The sequence below is a fragment of the Otolemur garnettii genome, unplaced genomic scaffold, assembly GCF_000181295.1.
Source record: "Otolemur garnettii isolate 467f Iridium unplaced genomic scaffold, OtoGar3 scaffold00014, whole genome shotgun sequence".
Lineage (NCBI taxonomy): Eukaryota > Metazoa > Chordata > Mammalia > Primates > Galagidae > Otolemur > Otolemur garnettii.
The window spans coordinates 2,098,325-2,123,036 of NW_003852409.1; the positions used below are offsets into that span (position 1 = coordinate 2,098,325).

At 44.8% G+C, this 24,712-nt stretch overlaps 1 protein-coding gene across 1 annotated transcript in view; it reads left to right on the forward strand.

Annotated features, from left to right (window-relative positions):
• Window positions 1–24,712, forward strand: part of CCDC180 (coiled-coil domain containing 180) — an 81,579-nt gene that overhangs the window by 49,097 nt on the left and 7,770 nt on the right. Inside the window, 9 exon segments of the mRNA XM_023510544.1 lie at window positions 2,351–2,495; window positions 2,685–2,801; window positions 4,807–4,905; window positions 6,616–6,729; window positions 8,883–9,055; window positions 9,309–9,551; window positions 12,131–12,208; window positions 13,913–13,979; window positions 14,757–14,898. Of these exon segments, the coding sequence (XP_023366312.1) occupies window positions 2,351–2,495; window positions 2,685–2,801; window positions 4,807–4,905; window positions 6,616–6,729; window positions 8,883–9,055; window positions 9,309–9,551; window positions 12,131–12,208; window positions 13,913–13,979; window positions 14,757–14,898 (1,178 nt within the window).

The following is a 24,712-nucleotide window of genomic DNA, read 5'->3' on the forward strand; positions in this document are numbered from 1 at the left end:
TACATGAGCAAAAATTGTCAATGGAATTTTTAATACTGACCCACAATCCCCCTTGCTACCATTAAACTCTGATGGTATAGGAGCTAAAGAAACTTTCATTCCATTCCTTGAAATTTTGATAATTTGAGTCTATAAGAAATAGATTAATAGGAGAAAAGGCATCCAAATTCATTAACATGCAAGTGCATGGTAGTCACGTGAAGTATGAAATTCAGAGAAGGGCCGGATGGTTGAAGCCTAAATATCCTCTAATAGGGGACAAGGAAGGAGGATGTAGGCAATTTTAGAGGAAGAGTAAATGATTTTTAGGAAGATAAATGGATCCAAAAAACAGATAATAGCTAGGAACAAAGTTTGCCTGGGCTTTGGGTGGGTATCACCTCTAGTCTTCCTTTCTGCAGTGTGCATCAGTTTGCCCCGGTTGGGGAGGGGATTCGCAAGCAAATGTCTCCTGGAGGATCCTGCCTTCAGGTAGAGAGGGGAACTCAAGAGAAAACCTTTCTCTGCATTTGCTGCTCCCCAAGTTCTCTCAAGTTGAAGTCCAAAGAGGCTACTTTCTGAGCTCCAACAGTGGGCACCTTCTATGTTGGTGTCTGCAAAGCTTACATTTGTTTTAAATATTATTGAGAGTTTTATGATTACAAAATAGTATTTTTTTTAAGGAAATTTGGAAGGTAGTGACAACTAGAACTATTAAAGGTGAGTGTGGCACCTCCACTTGCATATCTCTGTATCACTCTCAAATATTTCAGTTTCATTCTAGCTAATTTCTTCATATAATCCTTCCTAGTCATTTAGTCACTCGGTAATTATGATGAATCTCCTGGGAAATCTATTTATTGAGTTTGTAATAGTAATTATTACAGTTTCTACTTGTCGTTATGTTTGATTCTGTTCCAAAATTTCTTGCTCAGATCTTCAAGTTTATCTTTTACTTCTTTAAGCATCTTAAACCTAGTTATTTTGTGATCTATGTCTGATAATTCTAATATCTGAGGTCTTTTTTTTTAAGAGACAGAATCTTACTTTGTCACCCTTGGTAGAGTGCTGTGGTGTCGCTTGCCTTAGCCTCCCAAGTAGCTGGGACTACAGGCCCCTGCCACAACACCTGGCTATTTTTTGTTGCAGTTTGGCCGGGGCTGGGTTTGAACCCTCCACCCTTGGTATATGGGGCCGGTGCCCTACTCACTGAGCCATAGGCACTGCCCCAATATCTGAGGTCTTTATGGAAGACTGTTTCTGTTCTGTTTTGTTTTACTGGATCTTATTCGTGGTATCTTATCTATTCTTTCTTTGTGGGTTTTTTCTCCCCTGTCAGTCACTCATTTTTCTTGGATTTTATCTGAGGCGTTCTTTGAGACTTGGACTGACACTAGGTTCCTTCAGAGAAAATCCTTATTTGTTTCTACTGGGCAGCCGAAGGGCACTACCTTCCCAGGACCAATTAGAATTCTCTGCTTGAGATTGTTTTGGATCATTCCAGAGAATATGGATTCAGTTCATAAATGTGTATGAAGTCCAATTTGTGTTATGGACCTCAGGGGAGAGAGACCTTTCTTTCCTCCCGGCCCTTGGATGTAGACAGGCTGGAGTTTGGCGGAATTCTTTTTCTTTTTTCTTTTTTTTTTTTTGAGACAGAGCCTCAAGCTATCCCCCTGGGTAGAGTGCTGTGGCATCATAGCTCACAGCAACCTCCAACTCCTGGGCTCAAACGAGTCTCCTGCCTCCACCTCCCAAGTAGCTGGGACCACAGGCGCCCGCCACAACGCCCGGCTATTTTTTGGTTGCAGCATCATTGTTCTTTTGGCAGGCCCAGCTGGATTCGAACCCGACACGTTAGGTGTATGTGGCTGGTGCCTTAGCCACTTGAGCCACAGGCGCCGAGCCAAGGAGTTCATTTCTCATTCAGTCTCTTACTGCACATGTTGTCCTCTGGGTCCAGCTTGAGGCTGTCCTCTCACCTGTGCAGTCATCAAGGCTGAAGCAGTGTCCAGGACGAAGCCAGCTTTGGCACCCCCTACATTCCAAGGAACCCTTGTACTAGTCTCACTTCATCTGGAATTTCTTCCTTTACACAGTTCCAAGAAAACTAACTTTGTTTTTAATTTTATCTAGAATTCTATTTGTTTCAGTTGGGTCTGTCCGTGTACCCACTGGGACAAAGTGGCCCAGGGATAAGTGGCCTTGCACCACTTAACCAATCCCTGCTCCTAGGTTTGAGCAACCTACATTCATTTCTCAACATCTCGTGCTTTGCGTCGGAGACCTAGATTAAAAGTATCTTACAACATTTGCGATGGGTGGGAGCTTCCAGGTCTGAGGAATTTTACTTCTCCCCAATTATTTTCAGATTGTTTTCGGAGGGAGGCAACTTTTCTCCTGAAGAGATTAACTCCCTGTGTCATCGCCTAGAGAAGGAAGCTGCTCGGATAGAGTTCGTTGAGAGCTTAATCATGCTCTATATGGAGAAGATGGAGAACGAGTACCTGGATCAGGTCAGGGAGCCCAGCCTGCCCTCCTGCCAGGCTCCAGTCCTGGCGACAGAGTGTCGCTTTGTTCAATTCCCACTGATGGGGGGGCCAAACTCCCTGTCCAGCTTCTATTTGGGTCTGTCCCCCTCCTCTTCCAAAGTCCTAGAATTCCAGTTCAAGTCCCCCTTCTTTACTCTTTATCTTTCCATACAGGCCTACGATGTCATCAACAAGTTTGAAGGTAAATTCCATAACTTGTCCGTGGACCTTATTTTCATAGAGAAAATCCAGCGGTTGCTGACCAATCTGCAGGTGAACATCAAGTGCCAGGTAGGACAGATTCTTCTTCATCCAGGGATAAGTATCACGCACAGCTGCACACCAGGTGCCACTCGGGTGCTGGGAGGCCAGTGCAGCCTCTGCCTATGGGTCTCACTGTCTAGCAGGAAAGACAGAAATTAAATCTTTATAGCCGCTGACATTCTTTCCATGTCGCCGTGCACTGTGCACCTAGCTGACCCACTTATTTTTATTAGCTGTGTTAGTCCCCATAAGAACTGTATGAGGCAAGTACTGTTTTTAATTCTCATTTTAGAAATAAAGAAAATGAGGCAGAGAGGAATTTAGTGACTTAGGAAGGAACACAAAGCTCTTAATGGGTGGAGCCAAAATGTGAACCCAAGTGTGATTGACATCAGAGATTATGACCTTGACCATGAACAGGCCACCTGTGTGACAGGAGGAGAGGAGGGCAGTGTGGGGCATGAGGGAGCAGAGAGGAGAGAGTTTAACCTGGGCTGGAAAAGTGAAGCTTCTCAGGATTGAGGGAGAAGCAGGAGACAGCCAGGCAGGAAGCAGGGGAGCAGTGTGTCCTGAGAGATGTCCAGAAACCTCCTGGGGAGAGTGTGCGAGAAGGGGAAGGGGATGGGAGTTCTGAGGCTAAAGACACTCCCATGGGCTTGTGTGCTCAGGGCTGCATTTGAGGGGGGCCCTGGCTACTGGTTGCAGAAGGGCTGGCAGTGAGTAGGAACGAGGCAGAGGTGCGAGGGTATAGCGAAAAGAGTAGAGGACTGGACCCTTGGACAAAGTGTTCAGCAGGGACACATTCTGATCCCAGAGTTGAGTGGTGGTAGGTGGGTAGGACTTAGGGAAGTGAGTCCTAGAAGTGAAGGGCCTACGTTATCAACACGGGTTAATGTAACATTCAGGAAACAGAGTTTGAGGACCCACTGGAGCCAGGACAAGCTGAACCGAGGGTGGCAAATGCATTCCAATAAAATAAGGGTCTCAGGCTCTGAGGTCCCAGTCTCCTGCCCTCATGGTCCCAGGAAGCACTTAATTCACTCTTCTGTGAAAAGGGAATCATAAAAGCAACTCATAAGATCACCTCACCAATGAATGAGTTAATGCTTGCTAAGCTTTTGACCTGGTCCCTGGTGTATAATGAATCTTCAGCAAAGACAGGTGTGATGGGATCCCCAGAAGAGCCTCTCAGGCTAGAGTTCTGGCCATTCTAGAAGTGAAGGATAGGCAGCTGCTGGGACCAAAGTCCAGGGTTCCAGGCATGTCACCTGCCCTTGTTTAACGAGCATATTCCTAATGGGCCTCCAGCTGGTGCTGCCACAGACTTCTAATATTTGGAGACAGTTCACAGTGTACAGGGGCTGAATTTTTTAATGTATGACACCTATGATAAGCAAAAGACATTTCCATCGTGGGCAATATTGAAAATATAGAACAAATACAGAAAGTAAATAATAATTCTACCACATAGTCATAACCCATTTTGATTTTTTTTAAGCTTTCTTCTACCCATAAAAAGATGGGGATTTACCAAAATTGGCCTCTTGCTATATATAATTTTATAAGCTGATGCCTTTCCTATCATGGATGAGTGGCAGTTTTTACCTAAGCATTCTTTTTTGGAGGAACATTGGGTGGATTTCACTGAAAGTATCAGTGTCATAAGAGAAATGTCCCTGCTGGGAGTGTCTCCTGAGAGCCAGAATCCTGGATCTGAGCGTGAACCTTCAAAGGCTCTTATCACTTTCTAGGTGGATTTCACAGACTTGGCACTGCACTGTTAGAGCAGGAGCCCATCTTTCTCCCAGCTCCCTCATCACACTCAGGAGTGCCAATTTTCTTTAGATATTATCTATTTGTTTGATAGGAAAAATATCTTTTAAATTAGTACTGGCCTAGTTTCTGGTAAAACTGCAACTTTTTCTTGGTTTCAGTGTGTAATCAATTTCTTAGATAATATGTTTTGCTGAAAATTTTTCCTGATCATGATATGTAGCCTAGAAAGAAAATCTCAGGACCTCTGGTTTTCTAGGTGGCAAAATCCAATTCGCAAACAGATCAATTAAATTCTTCTCTGGAACAGCTTCAGCAAAAGATAGAAATTTGTCGAGACCCAAAGAGTGATAAAACAGTAAGTGCTCAGTAGTGTCTGTATATGAATAATAAAGACGTGTCTTGCTAGAACCATGAACTTGAAATGAACTTGCATGTGCGTACAGGCTTTATCCAGCACCAGGGGTATCTCTGAGCCTTCCTGCTCAGCTCCTGTTTCACTCAAAGAAATGAAGAAAGAAAGAGGGGAGAGACCGGCTACTGTCCCCCACCCCACCGCCTCCCAGGCAGGCTTGTGTAGTCCAGTGGTGAGGGCCTGGGTCTGGCTTCCTCTGACTTCACTGTCCCTAGGATGTCACCAGGCATCCCTTGCTGAAATGAGAACAGCCCTGCCCTCTCAATGACCACTTTTGTTTGTCTTTTCACTTGTTTCTTTTGATCCTAGCACCTAAACTGATATTCTCTGTCTACACCGTGAAAAGTCAGAATTGGAGCAGAGTTTGAAAAGGTTCTAGGTGCCTGCCAGACCCTGATCTGCAGAGCAGGTCTCTGGGTGTCTTTGTGCTTGTTTTTCTGCCACAAGTGCACATCTTTGTGCCCCATTGCACATGTGGCCAGGCCACACCGAGATACCTTTTCCGTAACAGTTCAGCCAGGTGCTCCCAGAACCAGATGCCCCAGCCTCATGGTTCTGAAGTGGGAAGCTTCTTCCTCACCATTCCCTGTCTTTTCTCTTCTATTTCTGAGATGCTGAGTTATGGTTCTACTGTTACCAGTGAGAGGACATTTATTTTTCTTTACTGTTTTTTTTGCTTGTATACTATTGCATGATTTTTGAGAAAAGCTCAAACATCCACAAAGCATAGATGGCAGAATAAACGTCCTTCACGCTGCTCTCCTTGCGGACTCTAAACCCTGTTCCGTACATTCATCACGTGTTTCTCACATCCACTGAGATCACTGGCACTGCAGTGCAGAGGAAAGGCGGTTCCTGTATTTTTCCCATGACTTCCCTAGTCTTGCTTCTGAGACCACCCACTGGGGAGCAGGGGGAAAATGAGGTTTATCTTGCTGGGATGCTGCAACAGGCTTCTGAGGGCAGGCTCTGCCTCTCCTGAGCAGCAAGCAGTGGAAACATTTAGTCTCATGTTCCCTCCCCTTCCACCCACTGCGCTCTCCTGTCAGGGTGCAGAGCCACTGCCAGTGACGACTCCTGGCCCTGTGAGGGGCAGGTGAGTGTGGTTGTGCAGGCAGGCATTTCTGTGCTGCTAGAGGGGGCTGGCTTGACAGTCTGCGAGATAGTAACGCCTCGCATATGTGACCAGGGAGAAGACTCTCATGGCTGCATCCCAGCACACCTGCGGGGTGCTGCTCCAAGGGGTGGGTGCATGTTACATCTGGCCTTGGGGATAGCCAGATTGGCTTTCTGTACACTCCTGCACACCCTCACCACCTAGACCAAGTGTTTCCTTCTAAACATAGAATGTTAGAGCCAGAGGAGAGCCTAGGGAGTATTCGGTGTCCCCATCTTATAGATGGGAAGAGACTTGAGGAAGTTCAAGTCATTTGCCTGGAGCTGAACCTGTAGAACCAGGTATAGAACTTCAGATGCCCCATTCATTGAAGGGTCTGCTGCCCCAGTGTAGCCACCGAGGAGAGCCATCCCAGTGTCCCATGCCCCTGGGCCCTCCCTGCGAGTCAGGAGGCTACCTTCCCAGACCAGCCCCCGGTCCTGCCTGCTCTCCTGCAGGCTGCCTCCTCGGGACTTTCTTCTCCATGTCCTCACTAGGTGGCGCACACAGATGGACTCCTTGCCTTTGTCCGAACGTGGAAAGAAAAACTGAGCCAGAGGATTCAGTACCTCAACTGCAGCCTGGACATGGTGTCTCAAGTGGATTTTACTGTAAGGAGCAGGGGTGCTGCAGGGAGGAGGTTGAGCTGTTGTCAGGGCTTCCCAGAGACCAGCAGGGCAAACAGAGCCTAAGAGAAGAGGGGATTCCTAGGCCTCTGCTGGACATCAGGCCGGCCGAGATGCTATGGAAAGACAAAACACCAAACTGGGTCAGATCTGGATCCTTGTCCCCAGTGGGCCACTTCGCTGCACCTCCTGGTGCTACCACCAGCACCCTCGACTCACCCCATCTGTTGGCTCTCGGGCCAGCCCCACCTCTCAGGCCTTCCTACCCACCTGTACCCCGGAGCAGCCACTGGCTTCTCTCTGTGCCACCCCCACCATCTCATCCAGGCCCCCTGCCTTTTGCCCACCTGGCTGCCTAAATCTTTGCACATCCCCCATGGTCTATTCCTTGAGCCAGACCAAATGCCAGAAGTCTAACCATGTCACCCTCCGATAAAGTCCAAACCCTTTAACTGGATACATGCGGCAGCCTCCACAGCCTGTCCTACACGCCTTTTCATCCCTCTCACCCTGCCAAAGATGTCATTTTTCCAAACCCCCTGGTCTGGATTGGGGTCTCCTGGCCCACACAACGCCACTCACTTCCCATGAGCACACAGGCCACATGGGAGCTGCTGGCTCTGAGATTGTGAGCCAGAGAGAGCAGAGCCTGCATCACCCTCACCCCTGCCCATTCCTCACTCCGGGCTTTGCTCATAACGATGATGCCCACTTTCAGGGCCAGAGAGCTGATGGCTGCAGAAATGTAGCACTGCTGGGCCCTGCTCTCACCATCATGCTCTCATTGGCTCTCCTTCCTCAGAGGCCCCTGCCTACCACACACAGCACTAAGCATCCATCTGTCACTGTTCGTGTAGGTCCCTGGCAGGATGGAGGCTCTGTGGGTCCAGCCTGGACCCTTCCTCAAGGATTAGGTGACCAGATTTTAACATTGGTAAAGCAGGACACCATTGACTGGGGAGGGGTGGGGTGGGGGTGGGGCTATTGGCTGAGCTGTTTATGGTTAGGGACCCCCTAGAGAGGGGGGTGCTACTTATTTGTTCCAGACAGTTTGGCTCCTTCTGAGCTAATTGTCCTTGCCTAGAAGCGAGGGAGGGAGCCAGTCTCCTGATACCGATTCCACCTGGGCAACCTTGTTCAGGAGGGGAGTAGGGAGTTTACATTAGCCTTTTCATTTCTGTTTTTTTTTTTGGCCAGGGCTGGATTTGAACACGCCACCACCTTCGGCATATGGGGCTGGTGCCCTACTCCTTGAGCCACAGGCAATGCCCAGCCTTTTCATTTCCAAATGAAGTTACATTAACCTCTTCATTCCCAAATGGAGTTACATTGACCTTTTCAGCAGTCAAAAACCATATATTCCCTTCCCATTCTCCCACCATTCCCTAGCTTGTCATGCATTCTTTCCAAAAATCAAGACTTCTTTAAAACACCGTGGGACGCGGGACAAATTGTTAAAAATCGGGACTGTCCCGCCAAAAGTGGGACGTCTGGTCACCTTACTCAAGGGGCTCATGGGCTATTGCTGAAGGGAGACAAGAATGAAACAGGGAACGGCTTAATGAAGCTCTTACTGTGGCCACAAATTCCGTCCTTTCTCTAAGGTCCCCCTAGTGGAGAGTTGGCCACTTGCTTAGCCTGACACTCAATCATTCCCTTGTCCTTTTGGTTAAAAATGCCACCTGGGCACATCTGCAGGCCAACCTCACAGAAAAGATGCTGGAACTTTGCCTTCATAGCATTTGTCCAAATTTTGAGCAAATATTTGTTGGCCTAAATGCAAGTTAAATGCCTCTCTCTTCTGATGAGATTGCAGGCTCTGTGAGGGCAGGAATTATAGGTGGCCTTTTGGCCCATGATCCCAGAACACAAGCAGAGAAATGTTTTTCTGGGAACTCAGAAAACTCAGGAAATGTTTTTAAAGGCATGAATGAACAGAGAAATGAACGAACAACCATCTAAGGGAGACATGACCTCTACCACCTAACAGAAGACAACATAGAGGCTCAAGGAGGTTGGCCACTTTGCCTCCAGCCACAACACTTAACTGAGATGGTGCTGGAGAGTCAATCCAGCCTGATGCCTCCTCCACACCTGGCCTGGTCCCCACATGCTCAGCCCTTCTCTCTGGCCTGCAGGACCCCATCTTAACTGACATGGAGGAGGAGAGTGACATCATGGTATATTCAGAAGCACAAGAAGAGGAAGGCAAGGTGGACCTGGTCACCCCTGAGTCCTTTGCCCAGCCAACCCGCCTAGGGAAGCCCATGACTGAAGACCCAGTTGTGGAGGTGATCAAGAAGATCCTGCAGTGAGTGGCCCTGGGATGCACACTGGGGCCCTGCCACAATGACCCCATGGTCTTGAGCCTTTAGGGACCAGCTTGGGGGCCCCACACACAAGGGTTTCCTTTGCCTACTCAGAGCCTCAGTTCATGGCCTGAAATGGGACCCATGATGAGACTCCCATGGTGTTAAGGGTTAATTGGGTGCTGCCCCAAGCCTGGAACTAAGCTGGCTTCATGGTCACTGTGGAAAAGTTCACATTCTTTCCTTTGATTTTAGACATCCCAACTCAAAATGGACAACCCAGAACAGTGACAAAGATCGGGGCCAGACAGGTAGAGGCATGCAGGCCTGAGGCTGGGGGCAGCAGTGGGGAAGCCAGTGCTGTGTGGCCCATCCTCCCTTCCTATCTTCACTCTCATCCTGGTTCTTGTTACACAAAGGCCTGAAGCGTCATCGGGGTCGGCCGGACAGCTCTGGGAGGAAGGCCCTGCCCAGTGGCAGCACCACTTCTGCAATTAGGTAGGACACAGGGCTTCCTGGGACCCCTTCCCAACTTCAGCCTGTCCTCCCAAACAAAGGCAGGTACAACCCGATGGCTTTCCCAGACTGTCTCATGGGCTCACACTAATGCTGTCCTTTGTTAGGTCTGAGGTTGTCCTACAGAGGGACAAGGCTCCCACAAGCCTATCTCCTGAAGAACAGGTCCTTGCCTCCAGCCACACCACTTAAATGAGATGGTGCTGGAGTGTGTATCCAGCCTGATGCCTCCTCCACACCTGGCCTGGTCCCCATATGCTCAGGGAATTTGGACCCATTTTGGTGTCTCTCAGCCCTGCCACTTCCCCCACACATGGTCATGGTTAGAAAAAGGGACAGTGGGAGCCATGGAGCAGATGGCTTTCCTGGGGTGATGTCACAGAGCCACAGAAGGAAGTCCTGGGCCTTGGTGCTCTGCCCACTAAGGCTCATCAGGATGGTTAGACTCAAGGCTCAGACTGCCAGCCCCTGCGTATAGAAGTCACATGACAGAGCAGACTTTCTGGATCTTCATGTCAACCTGATTGACATGGTTTAATTCCTGGTTTTGAGAAAATAAGGGGAATCCCTGCTCTGCCTTTACCTCCCGAAGGTCTTTTGGAGCACACAGCCCAGGTGCAATGTGGAAAGAAGCAAAGGCCAACCAAGTGAGAAGAGCAAAGGCTATGGCAGGGAGTAGGCCACCATCAAGGGCTTTCAGCAGAGTCTCAAGGGCAGGCAGAGGATGGGAAGCATTCCCCTTCCTCTCTGGGTGTGCTCTGGCTGGCCGCTGCTGGCACGGGGAGCTGGAGCTGCAGGGCATCCTATGCAGTGGGTTAGATGGGTATATTTGACTTTCTCTGGTTGGTCCCAAGTTGGAAATGAAGATAAAACTTAGGAAAGCTGTCATTTATTTGTCGGGGTCATGGTGCACAGACCCTGACCTGGTTGGGTGCTGACAGAGAAAACGCCAAGGAAATCAGGATACTTTGCACAAACTTAAGATAGAGTGTGAGAGTGTCTGGAGAAAGGCCTACATTATCTCATGCCAAGTGGTGGACTGGGACAAGGCAGCAATTTTCTGGCTTCTTCAGAAGGCTTTTATTGATTTCTAACAAAAGCATATAAGCAGCTCGGCACCCATAGTACAATGGTTACAACACCAGCCACATACACGGAAGGTGGTGGCTTCGAGCCCGGCCTGGGCTCGCTAGGCAGCAATGACAACTGCAACAAAAAATAGCCGGGTGTTGTGGCCGGCATCTATAGTCCCAGCTACTTGGGAGGCTGAGGCAAGAGAATTGCTTAAGCCCAAGAGTTGGAGGTTGCTGTGAGCTGTGATACCACAGCACTCTACCAGGGGCAACATAGTAAGACTCTATTTGAACAACAACAACAAAATCCACACATAAGCAAAATGCAAAAATGCCAAAAGGTAGGGTTAAAAGAATCCCTCGTCCCTAGGAAGATTGGCTAGAGAGAGAGGCTGGGTAAAGTGGTAGGGGTTGCTAACCAATGGGTTAGAAAGGGGGAGGGGAAAGTCACTTTTATCCCTGCAGAGAAAGGAAGCCAGCTTCCCTAATCTAAATGCAGATTGGGAATGTAAGGACTTAGCTGTGTTTCAGTCCTATCCTGCCTGTTCACTCTCACAGCACAGGGATAGTCCATGCTGTTCTGTCATCTCTGGGCTCTTTACATCTTCCATGGTCTTGATGAGCCCCCAGGGATCCATGTCTGCAGGCTTTCCCCTGGAGACCCCTGGATTGAGGCAGGGCACCCCACTGAGAAATCAACCTGTCTACCTCCCACAATTTATTAATCAAATCCTGGTGCCTGTTGTTATAGGAGATGTGGTTTAGCTTCCTGGATGGTTACTAGAGATAACAGTTTGGCTCCCTGCAACTCTGACTTACAGCAGGCTGACTTCCTGGGCTGCTTGTGGTAGATAAGGGATGGTCTCCTCAGTAGGCTGCTGCAGGTTGTGGGCCAGAGATCCATTTTGTATATATAATCCAGATACCATCTGTTTCTATATTCAGTCTCTCAAGAGGTGATGACATGAAGTCCACTTCACTAGAGTTGCCAGATAAAGAGAGGGTACCAGAGAGGATGCCCAGCTAAATGGGACACAGCTAATTTGTTAGCATAAGTATGTCCCAATAGAGCATGAGACATACTTATACTAAAAATTACTCTTTGCTTATATGAAATTCAAGTTTAAATGGGGGTATGATGTAATTTGATAAATCTTGCAACCCTACATGTAGGTCAATACCTTTTTCTTTTTGGTCCTCACACCAGGGAAGCAAGGATATAAATTTCTAGGCCCAAACACCCCTTGCCTTCTCTCAGCAGCCATGGTTGGGTTTCAGTGGTAAGGGTTTCACCCCATGATGAGATTGTCTTCATAGCTGTTGAGGAGTAGGAAGTTAATCTTGAAGGGCTCAGACCCAGAAATGGGAGTTAATTTGCCTACACACAGACCCAGCACCTCTAGCAACCGAGGCAAGGCTCCCGTGGGTTCAGACCTGTCTCCTGTCTGTCCTCAGCCTCCGGAGCACAGAGCCACCTTTGTCCCACAGCCTCACAAGGCACTGCAAGCCCAACAGATTGGACAAAAAGTACCAGGTGCTTGGGGATAAACCGCCACAACCAGGGGAGTAAGTAATAACGTCTTTTCCTTTAACGGCAGTTAACCTGTTATAGTCAGGGATGGCCAAATCTGACCAGCCGAGGGGATAAAGAGAAAGATAAGAAAGGGTATGGGGAGGCCCAACTTCAGTTTGAGTCAGAGCCAACTGCACCCAAATTTGTTCAGAGATTTTTTCACAGAATGTCACATTTTCTAAGTTAAGCATTTCGCGGTGGCAGGGCAGCAGACCCCTTTGAGGTTTTGGTTTCATGTCATTTTTTTCAATGCCCCCCCCCTTCTCTTTTCCTTTATTGTAATTTCAGTGATTAAAACAAGATCTGGTCCACTTGCTATGGCTTCATTTCAATCAAACAAGTAAAATTTCAAGTGCAGCCCTTTCACCTGGGGGGCTCTCTTCTTTGGGGGCTGGGGACCCCCACAATGCAGAGAAGAGTAGTTGTTATGTCAGGCAGCCCAGGTGTCACACACAAGCCAATGGCTGGACATTCCCTTGTCCACACACCAAGACATTTCAGCACCATCGACAACTCCTTTATTTTTAATACTTCGATGCAGGAGGATGTTCGGTCCTACCCTAAGTTCTGTTTGTCTAATTACTATTTATAAGTAATCATTCTTTATTCTTTTAACCAATACTGAAGCACTGACAGGGACAGGTATTGCCCTGGGGCTAGGGATTCCACAGTGAACAAGAACAGACACACCCAGTCCATGCCCTATGCTACAAGACAAAGACAAGCACATTCAAATCTTCATGATCACAAGAATGGAAAAGCAAGTATCCAATGTGCACAGTACTAATATGAAACCAATAGAAAAACAACTACATCCCCACCTGAGAGAAAAACACAAGGGGATTCAATGGGAGGAGGGAAAAGGGAGGAGAGAGGGAGATTGGTAAACTCTCACCTGATGTGATCAATGTTAGGGTATATAGCACACCTCCTTGGTGAAGGGCTCAACTACAACTTGAACTTCGCCTTAGAAACACAAACAATGTAACCTAGTCATCTCTACCCTCATATTAATCTGAATAAAATAAAATAAAATAAAATCTTAATGAGTTCATTTGAGCAGACAATTCATGAACCAGGCAGGGCCAGACCCCAAACAATTCAAGGGCTCCACCAAGGCAAAAGTGGAAAAACTTTTATGAGGTGTTCACAGAAGTAAGACCAAGAAAATATTTGCTTAGCTAAGTGGAAAGTCCCTAGTTGGCTATTTCTCATTGGCTATGCTTAGGTTTCATTTTCCTACACTATAGCCATTCACTCTGAGTTGGGTTTGGGTTTGTTTATGAAGAACCTCCAAACAGTGGAGCTGTTTCAGCATAATGGCCTCCTATTTAATATTTTAAACATCTCCTGGACTTTATAGTTTGCTAGGAGAGAGAGAAGCCAGTCACACAAATCCATCCCAAATCCCAATTAGAGTCTAGTGGGGCTGAGGGAAACCCTGACAGCATCAGAACCAGAAGGTGAGAAACTGGTGCTGAGCTAGGATCTCAGGAAGCGCAGGAACAAAAGCCACCAAGAAGAAAGTAGCTTTTATGGAGAGGAATCAGAGTGTGCAAAGGTCCCGGGGCAGTAATTATAAGGAGTGACAGGCCAAAACAAAGCACTCAGAAAGTTCTGTTCATTTGGTTTTGTCCACGTTGGCATGTCAAAACGTGGGAATCTGCCCTCCAGGATCTGCCTTGTATGTGTTACAGGAATTTTAAAGCAATCATCATGACCCTCCTCTGGGAGAGCAATGAGCACCTACTGGCCATCGCGGAGGTGAGGACCTCTGCCCACAGGCCCAGCTGCCTTCTGCCTTCTGCAGTCTCCAGGTCAAGGCCACTTGAGGAAAGATAAGGAAGAGAGGACCCCACTCCCCATGACCACAGCTTCCCAGCTTCTGTCATCCTGTAGTGTTTTTTCCTCCTAGAAACTAAATCTCACTTATTCAGCATTCATTCATTATTCATTTAATTAGTCCCTGAGAATTTCTCAAACACTCACTACATGTATAAGGAACTGGGTATCCCAAGAAAAACAAGCCCAGTCTCTGTCCCTGACGTTCCCAGCACCCAGCCAGAGGTCAACAGATGTGATAGGACATAGGGAGGGTGGGGCTGTGGGAGTGGGCATCTCCCAGAGGAGTGCCCATGCCCCATCCCTGCCTGCCCTGCACAGTGGTGCTGGTAGAGTCACCTGCTGACCTCCCATGGGGCTGTCTGCCTTCTGCAGGGCAGGGCATCTGGCTCATCCATCTCTGGGGCCCACAGCCGGTACTCAGCTTGGTGCTTCCAAACACACTCCCAATCTTGTCACTGATTTGGGATTCCATTGATTTGACTCTTGAAGGATAAATAGGATTTTAGCATTCACTCACTTGAGAAATAACAAGGGTTGGCCGTGGCTTATGGAGAGAGGTGACAAGGGCAGCTGAGGAGGAAGAGCATCCCTGGCATAGGAGATATGGAAATAAGGGAGGGCTGGTGGATCCCAGGAGCAAGGGTCAGAGTCCCACTTGGGGTCCTTGCCCACACACCCTCTCTCACTCTCTGGCAGGAATTTTACCGCAAAGAGAAACACCCAGTAACCAGACCTGAGTACATGTGTGAAACCTTTGACCAGTGCGCTGACAGCATCTGCAAGAAGATCCTGGAGTATCAGAGCCAGGCCGAGGAGTACCACAACTCCTGCCTCCTAGGTGTGTGCGGGAAGCTGGCATCGGGGGTGGTGAGTGGGGTGTTGGAGCTCGGCCTTGGGCTTGTGGCCTGGATCCCGCTCTCCTGATTCAGATGTCACTGGGGAGACAGAGGAGCCTCCCTGTGAAGAGCTGACATCTTCGATTGGGTAAAAACAATGATCAAGTTTAACTGGAGAAAAACAACAATGCAAAAAAAAAAAGTTCACATTTCTTAAGAAATGTGATTTGTACCTTTAGAGGTATATTTTATTCCTTCTACAGATGTTTTTTACAGCTTTATTGAGATATCTGCATGCCTCACAATTCACGTATGTAGTGTACAATTCAATGGTTCTTGGTTTATTTAGAGTTGTGCAATCACCACCACCATCAGTTTGAGAAACCTCATCTTCCCATCCCCTCCCCAGCCCTAAGCCGCCATTAATCTGCATTCTGTCTCTAGTGTTTTCACATGAATTTAATCTTATAGTATATGGTCTTTTGTGACTGGCTTCTTTCATGTTGCATAATGTTCTCACGGTTTATGCAAAATTATTAATTGCTATGCATGCATTGACCTTATTTCTCTTTATCACCAAATAATATTTTATTGTATGGATCTACCACATTTTGCTGTGGTCTGCTGTGCTGTTTCAGAGGCCATCTGGTAGAAGTAGGAGAGATTAGGGGACAGTGTTATAACCCACTGCAGGTTCATTGCTCACTGCTCAAGAGAAAAACAATACACTAAGACAGCAGGTGTTACAGGGAAGAGAGACCTTAATATCTCAGGCTGCATTTGAGCAGACAGAAGGAAGTTCTCAAATACATCTCTCTGAGGATTTGAGAGAAAGGTTTTTAAGGATACTTGGTGGGCAAAGGGCTAGGTAATTGAGTCTGTTGATTGTCTGGGTTCAGGGTAGAACCATTAAGGTGAAGAAATTGTCTTCTCATTCATGGGTTAGAGTTATAAGACCAGTTGAGTTAGTTCCTTGGCATGGGCCACTGGTCTGGGTGGGTCAGCCAGTCTACCAGAATGTAGGGCCTAAAATATATCTCAAAATTAGTCCTAGATTACACAAAGGTGATGTTATCTATGGGAGCAATGAAGAAAGCTGAGAATCTTTTTGATCATCAGCCATATGACTCCTGAGCAGTAAACAATTACAGGAAAGGAAGCTAGGGAACAATAGCTGGTTATACATATATTTTAACCACGCCTATTTCTTTACAGAGTTGAGGCACCTACCACAGTTCCCACTTTGTCATCCTTTATTAATTTGATAAAAGGCAGTTTCCATAGCAGACCTGGGACCTGGACCCAGTACTGCCATCCCCCAGATGTATGATCTTGGCTGCAGGATTTTACCTCCTTAGCCTTAGTTTCCTTGCCTGTATCCAGGAGATAATAATACTGATCGTGGGATGCTTTTCTGAGGAGTAAATTTCTTGCACAGACTTGGCACGTATAGGGAATAATCAGCAATAGCTTTCATTGCTATGGTAGTTGAATGACTGGAATTGAAACTACAGACAGTATTTCATTTCTCTAGTTCAGAATTCCCCCAAGTGAGCTCTGTGGGATCCCATCCTATATGATCATCCTCAAAGATTCCATGGTCAGATGGGTTTAGAAAATACTGCATACTGTGTCCCTCTGGTTGATTCACATTTCATTTTTCAGACTTCCATTTCCTACAGTTTGGTAGGATGGTATCCTAACCAACTCTCCCCTAGAAGACATGTAAAACACTGTATAAAATATTTTTGTGATAAAATTTTTTAAATGCAGTAATGAGCTATCTGTAAAGTAAGAAACTTGCAAAAACCAAAAAAATAAGTGAAAATAGAAATTCTGAATGATAACTTGAGTTTGAGCACTAATCCTGGTTATTGTCCTAAGGATATTTGCTGACTTTCAGGTGAACTTGGGTCTCCATTTTCACAGTCTCCAGGGCATTGGGAATAGGAGACAAATCCACTGACCACCCAAGGTGGGAAGTCTAAAAGGAGACAAGCCACCTATAGCTGGAACTTCCCAGGGCTCCACCTGCAGAATAAAGTGAATGAGACAGAAGAAGGAAACTGTCTGATTAAAAACGTTGGTGCTGAGTGAAAGAAAAGAACAAAAACAAAAAACAAAAAAAACCTCCAGTGAGAATCCAGAACTCTAAGCCAGCCCTTATGTGATTTCTTTTTTATTTCCCGCATTTTTAATTGCTGCCTTATGTGGTTTCTAAACCTGAATTCACATATTATCTAAATATGAATTCAAATTTGTTTTAGTAGAACATTGGAGCTTAACCTGATACCTTAGTTTAAAGTGATCTTGTGTTAGTAGTGTCCAAAAGCTTGCTTGTTAGAGACACTACAAATTGTCTCTAGAAAAACCCACCTTGAACTCAGGCCTCAAGGGATTCCCACTGATAAAATGACCAGAATAAGAGCTCACAGTATTAAACAAATAGCAACAATAATAGCACACACTCACACACACACACACACACACACACACACACCAAGCACAAGGATACAATACACCTTGAGCAAGGAGCCACAAAAGGAGACCAGTGGCTCAGTGGCTCACACCAGTGTTCCTAGCACTCTGGGAGGCCAAGTGGGGAAGGACCACTTGAGATCAGGAGCTTGAGACCAACATGAGCAAGAGTGACATCTTGCTCTCTACTCTGTCTCTACTAAACACAAAAAAATTAGCCAGACATAATGGCAGGCATCTGTAGTCCCAGCTACTTGGGAGGTTGAGGCAGGGGAAGATCACTTGAACCCAGGAGTTTGAAGTTGCTGTGAGCTAGGATGACACCATGGCACTCTAGCCTGGGCAATAGTGAGACTCTGTCTCAAAAAAAGGAATGAAATTAGTGAAGACTTCAAATATTAAAAGTATCAAACACAGGCAAGATGGCGGCCGAGTAATAGCTTCCTTGCAACTTGGCATGGTGAATCCAGGGAGAGAAGACTCCAGGCATCTCTGGCTGGTGGGATCTGCCCAGAAACATCCCTTTGGAGACACAGGGAGTCAGTGAGGGACTTCTGGACCCCATAAGGAAGACAAAAGCAGTGGAGAACTGGCAAGGGTTTGTGTGTGTTCATTCGGTCTAATCCCTCTGACAGCTGTAAATTCAGCAGCAGTGAGATTGCAAACTGGAAAGGCCTTACCTGTGAGCTGTTTGGGGTTTTTTTGGACTTGGCACTCAGTTGAACTACCTTGGGAGAACTTGGGCAAGAGAGCGGAGGACTTTAAGCATTGTCTAGGGCCCCAGACTGAGCCACTGAGTCCAACAGAGCTAACAGTGTTTGTCTGTGGGCCCTGCGGAGCCATTGTGGGAGAACTGCCCCATAAAGCTCTGCCCTCAGGGTCACAAAGCCAGGATCCAGCCGAAGGGAGTAATCTAGTGACTGAGCAGCCTAAAGGCGAGGACTCAGATGCTTTACTGCCGTGGCCCTCAGGGGCACAGTGTGAGATCGGTTTTGGTACACTGGGTAAGTGGATAGCCACTTCAGGAGTGATCCCAGTGACAAACGCTTTCCCTGGAAAGCTTCTGTTTAGCCCGGGTTCACAGTTTAAAGTGCCTTTTAAGCAGGCTGAGGAGAGATTTAGGCTCTCCACATTGTGGGGTTTGAGAAATCAGCAGAGGCCTCCAGTCTCCATCTCGTACAGCTGTATCAGCATGGTGATTAACATCTCATACCCCAGAACATCACCTGTTGCCCAGACAGTATTCAGCAAGATATATATACTGCTTTGCTTTTTGTTTATTTTTTGTTTGTTTTTTAATTTCAACATTTTCCCTACAGATTTTTCTTTTCTTTTTTTTATTTTTCTAGTTTAAATATAATTTTCCATTGTTGCCTTTTTAAATAATTAGAATGTCGTTTCTGCTAGTGTTTCTACCCCTATTATTTGGTTTTTTGCCCAATTTTATCCCATAAAGTTTTCTGTTTGCTTGTTTTGGTTTGATTTATAGCATTTTTGTCCTTCTTCTCTACTTGGTGGAGGTGGGGTGCTATGTCCAAACAGGCTAGCAAAGAGCTGCTGACCTCAAGGGAACCACCCAACCCAGCACCCCCAGAGGTTGGGGATTTTTAAGGTTGGGTCAAAGTAGACTACTGTACACCTATATTGCTCCTGTCTCCCTCTTTCCGTGCCTCTCTTCTTTTTGTTAATATTCCCTTTTACCCACTCACTCTCCTTTCTCTATTTTCTTTCCTTTTTTTTTTTCTTTCTTTTTTTCTCTTCCTGCCCTTCAATCTTCATCCTTCTGGTCCTGTACCAAAAGGACAAAAGGACTCATGGAAACCCTTTTGTCAGAGGCACGGTAATTTCAAAGGCAAGAGGAAGTGAAAGGAAAATTAGGGCAAGGAAGCAGATAAATCACTCATGAGGAAGAACCAGCAGAAAAATCCTGGCAACATGAAAAACCAGTCCAGAGCAACCCCTGTCCCCCACCAAGGGACCATGAGGTAGCTACTGCAGAGGATTCCACCTATAAAGAACTGTTAGAAATGACAGAAAGGGAATTTAGAATACAGATGATGAAAACAATGAAGGAAACTACCGATAAAGTGGGAAATAACCAAAGGAAATCCAAAAACAGAATCAAATAAGAGATGAACAATATGAAGAATATAGAAAGAATATAGCAGAGCTGAAGGAACTGAAGCAGTCAATTAAGGAACTTAAAGATGCAATAGAAAGTATCAACAACAGATTCGACCATGCAGAAGGAAGAATCTCAGAGGTAGAGGACAAAGCTCTTGAGATATCTCAGATAGTTAAAGAGACAGAAAAGAAGAGAGAGAAAGCAGAACGTTCACTGACAGAATTACCGGACTTTATGAAGTGTTCAAACATATGAGTTATAGGTATCCCAGAAGGCGAAGAAGAATGCCATGGGGGAATGGAAGCCATACTTGAGAATATTATAAATGAAAATTTCCCTAATATCACCGAAGATTCTGACACACTCCTTTCAGAGGGATATTGGACCCCAGGTCGCCTCAACTCTGAGCTTCTCCAAAACACATTGTGATGAACCTGTCCAAAGTCAAGACAAACGAAAAAATTCTTCAAGCTGCCAGGAGTAAGCACCAGTTGACCTACAGGGGCAAATCCATCAGGGTGACTGCAGACTTCTCTAATGAAACTTTCCAAGCAAGAAGACAATGGTCATCTACCTTTAATCTACTTAAACAGAACAATTTCCAGGCCAGAATTCTGTATACTGCTAAGCTAAGCTTTAAAATTGATGGAGAAATCAAATCATTTACTGATATACAAACATTGAGGAAATTCGCCACAACAAGACCAGTTCTACAGGAAATACTTCAACCCATTCTACACACTGACCATCACAATGGACCAAGGGCAAAGTAAGAACTCAGAAATTAAAGGACAGAACCTAACTTCCACAATGATGCAAAAGATAAAACCAAGCAATGGACTCTCATAAAATAAGATGACTAGAACACTACCACACTTATCAATTATCTCAATAAATGTTAATGGCTTGAATTCCCCACTGAAGAGGCATAGATTGGCTGACTGGATTAAAAAACACAAGCCATCCATTTGCTGTCTGCAGGAAACACACTTAGCTTCAAAAGACAAATTAAAACTCAGAGTTAAGGGTTGGAAGACAAATTTTCAGGCAAACAGAATTTAGAAGAAAAGAGGAGTTGCAATCTTATTTTCAGATACATGTGGTTTTAAAGTAATTAAAGTCAAAAAAGACAAAGATGGTCACTTTATATTGGTCAAGGGAAAAATACAACAAGAAGACATTTCAATTCTAAATATTTATGCACCCAACTTAAATGCTCCCAGATTCTTGAAACAGATATTACTCAGTCTGAGCAATATGATATCCTTCAATACCATAATAACAGGGGACTTTAAAATTCCTCTTACAGAGCTGGACAGATCCTCTAAACAGAAATTAAACAAAGATATAAGGGACTTAAATGAGACCCTAGAGCAATTGTGCTTGATAAACGCATATAGAGCACTCCATCCCAAAGATAAAGAATATGCATTCTTCTCATCACCCCATGGAACATTCTCCAAAATTGATCATATCATAGGATACAAAACAAACCTCAACAGAATCAAAAGAATTGAAATTTTACCTTGTATCTTCTCAGACCATGAGGTACTCATGGAAAGAGAGTGGAACTCAACTCCAACAAAAACGTTCATCCCCACACAAAGGCATGGAAATTAAACAACCTTCTGTTGAATGACAGTTGGGTGCAGGAAGAAATAAAAGAGTAAATCATTAACTTCCTTGAGCATAACAACAATGAAGACACAAGCTACTAAAACCTGCAGGATATTGCAAAAGCAGTTTTGAGAGGAAAATTTATCACTTTAGATGCCTACATTCGAAAAATAGAACGAGAGAGCATCAACAAACTCATAAGCCATCTTATGGAATTGGAAACAGAAGAACAATCTAAGCCTAAAACCAGCAGAAGAAAAGAAATATCCAAAATCAAATCAGAGATCAATGAAATTGAAAACAAAAGAATCATTCAGAAAATTAATGAAACAATGAGTTGGTTTTCTGAAAAATTAAATAAAATAGATAAACATTTGGCCAGACTAACTAAAAATAAAAAAGTAAAATCTCTAGTAAACTCAATCAGAAATGATAAAGGGGAAATAGCAACTGATGCCACAGAGATACAAGAGATCATCTCTGAATACTACCAGAAACTCTATGCTCTGAAATTTGACAATGTGAAGGATGGATCAGTATTTGGCATCACATCCTCTCCCTAGACTTAACCAGGAAGAAATAGAGCTCCTGAACAGGCCAATTTCAAGCACTAAGATTAATGAAACAATAAAAAATCTTCCAACAAAAAAATACCCTGGTCCAGATGACTTCACACCAGAATTCTATCAAACCTTCAAGGAAGAGCTTATTCCTGTACTCCAGAAATTATTCCAAAAAATTGAGGATGAAGGAATCTTCCCCAACATGTTCTATGAAGCAAACATCACCCTGATACCAAAACCAGGAAAAGACCCAACTAAAAAGGAGAATTTTAGACCAAGTTCATTAATGAATATAGATGCAAAAATTCTCAACAAAATCCGAGCCAATAGACTACAGCTTTCATCAAAAAAATCATACATCATGATCAAGTAGGTTTCATCCCAGGGATGCAAGGCTGGTTTAACATATGTGAATCCATAAACATTATACACTGTATTAACAGAAGCAAATACAAAGACTATATGAGCCCCTGAATAGATGCAGAAAAAGCATTCAATAAAATGCAGCATCCTTTTCTAATTAGAACACTGAAGAGTATAGGCATAGGTGGCACATTTCTGAAACTGATAGAAGCTATCTATGACAAACCCACAGCTAATATTTTACTGAATGGAGTAAAACTGAAAGCTTTTCCTCTCTGAACTGGAACCAGAGACAAGGTTGTCCTTTGTCACCATTACTATTCAACATAGTGCTGGAAGTTCTAGCCAATACAATTAGGCAAGACAAGGAAATAAAGGGCACCCAAATGGGAGCAGAGGAGGTCAAACTCACCCTTTTTGCTGACAATATGATCTTATACTTAGAGAATCCCAAAGACTCAACCACGAGACTCCTGAAAGTCATTTAAAAATACAGTAATGTTTCAGGATATAAAATCAGTGTCCACAAGTCAGTTGCCTTTGTATACACCAAGAACAGCCAAGATGAAAAGCTAATTAAGGACACAACTCCCTTCACCAGCTTCAAAGAAAATGAAATACTTAGGAATATACCTACCAAAAGAAGTGAAGGACCTATATAAAGACAACTATGAAATCCTAAGAAAGGAAATAGCAGAAGATATTAAGAAATGGAAGAATACACCATGCTCATGGCTAGGAAGAATCAATATTGTTAAAATGTCTATACTTCCCAAAGCAATCTACCTCTTCAATGTCATCCTATTAAAATATCAACATTACACTTTCAAGATTTGGAAAAAATGATTCTGCATTTTGTATGGAACCAAAAAAAAAAAAAAACCCTATATAGCTAAAGCAGTTCTTAGTAATAAAAACAAAGCTGGGGGCATTACCATACCAGATTTTAGGCTGTACTACAAAGCCATAGTGGTCAAGACAGCATAGTACAGATACAAAAATAGAGACATAGACATTTGGAATCAAATAGAAAACCAGGAAGTGAAACTAACATCTTACAACCACCTAATCTTCGATAAACCAAACAAAAACATACCTTGGGGGAAGACTTCCTATTCAATAAATGGTGCTGGGAGAACTGGAGATCCACATGGAAAAGACTGAAACTGGACCCACACCTTTCCCCACTCATGAAAATTGATTCAATATGGATAAAGGACTTAAATTTAAGGCATGAAACAATAAAAGTCCTCAAAGAAAGTATAGGAAAAAGACTGGATGATATTGGCCTGGGGAAAGACTTCATGAAGAAGACTGCCATGGCAATTGCAACAACAAAAATAAACAAATGGGATTTAATTAAACCAAAAAGCTTCTATACAGCTAAGGAGACAACCACCAAAACAAATAGACAACCTACACAAGGGGAAAGGATATTTGTATATTTTGAATTAGACAAAAACTTGATAACTAGGATCTATAGAGAACTCAAATTAATCCACAGGGAAAAAAGCCAACAATCCCATATATCAATGGGCAGGAGACATAAATAGAACCTACTCTAAAGAAGACAGACGAATGGCTAACAAACATATGAAAAAATGCTCATCATACATAATTATTAGAGAAATGCAAATCAAAACCACCCTGAGATACCATCTAACCTCAGCAAGTATGGCCCCATCACAAAATCTCAAAACTGCAGATGCCGGTGTGGATGTGGAGAGAAAGGAACACTTTTACACTACTGGTGGGACTGCAAACTAATACAACCTTTTTTTTTTTTTGAGACAGAGCCTTAAGTTGTCCCCCTCGGTACAGTGCTGTGGCATCACAGCTCACAGCAATCTCCAACTCCTGGGCTCAACCTCAGCCTCCCAAGTAGCTGGGACCACAGGCACCCGCCACAACACCCGGCTGCTTTGTTTTGGTTGCAGCCGTCATTGTTTTGGCGGCCCCGGCTGGATTTGAACCCGCCACCTTAGGTGTATGTGACTGGCACCTTAGCCACTTGAGCTACAGGCGCCGAGCCAATACAACCTTTTTGGAAGGAAGTATGGAGACCCCTCAAAGAACTAAAGCTAGACCTCCCATTTGCTCCTGCAATCCCATTACTGGACATCAACCCAGAAGGAAAAAAATCCTTTTATCATAAGGACACTTGCATTAAACTGTTTATTGCAGCTCAATTTACAATCGCCAAAATGTAGAAACAGCCTAAATGCCCACCAACCCAGGAATGGATTAACAAGCTGTGGTATATGAATACCATGCAATACTATTCAGCCATTAAAAATGGAGACTTTACAGCCTCTGTGTTAACCTGCATGGAAGTGGAACACATTATTTTTAGAAAGCATCACAAGAATAGAGAATCCTATGTACTCAATTTTGATATAAGGACAATTAATGACATGATGGGGGTAGGGGAGGGGGAGAGCAGAGAGAGGAAGAAAGAGGGAGGGGTGGGGAAGGGAATAGCAGAGAGAGGGAAGGAGGGAGGGGGTGGGGTCTAGGTGTGTGCTGCACCTTTTGGGGGCAAGACATGATTGTAAGAGGGACTTTACCTAACAATGCAATCAGTGAATCCTGGTTTCTTATACTCTCAATGAATCCCCAACAACAAATTAAAAAAGAAAAGAGATATATATTATTGTATAGGGCATAGAA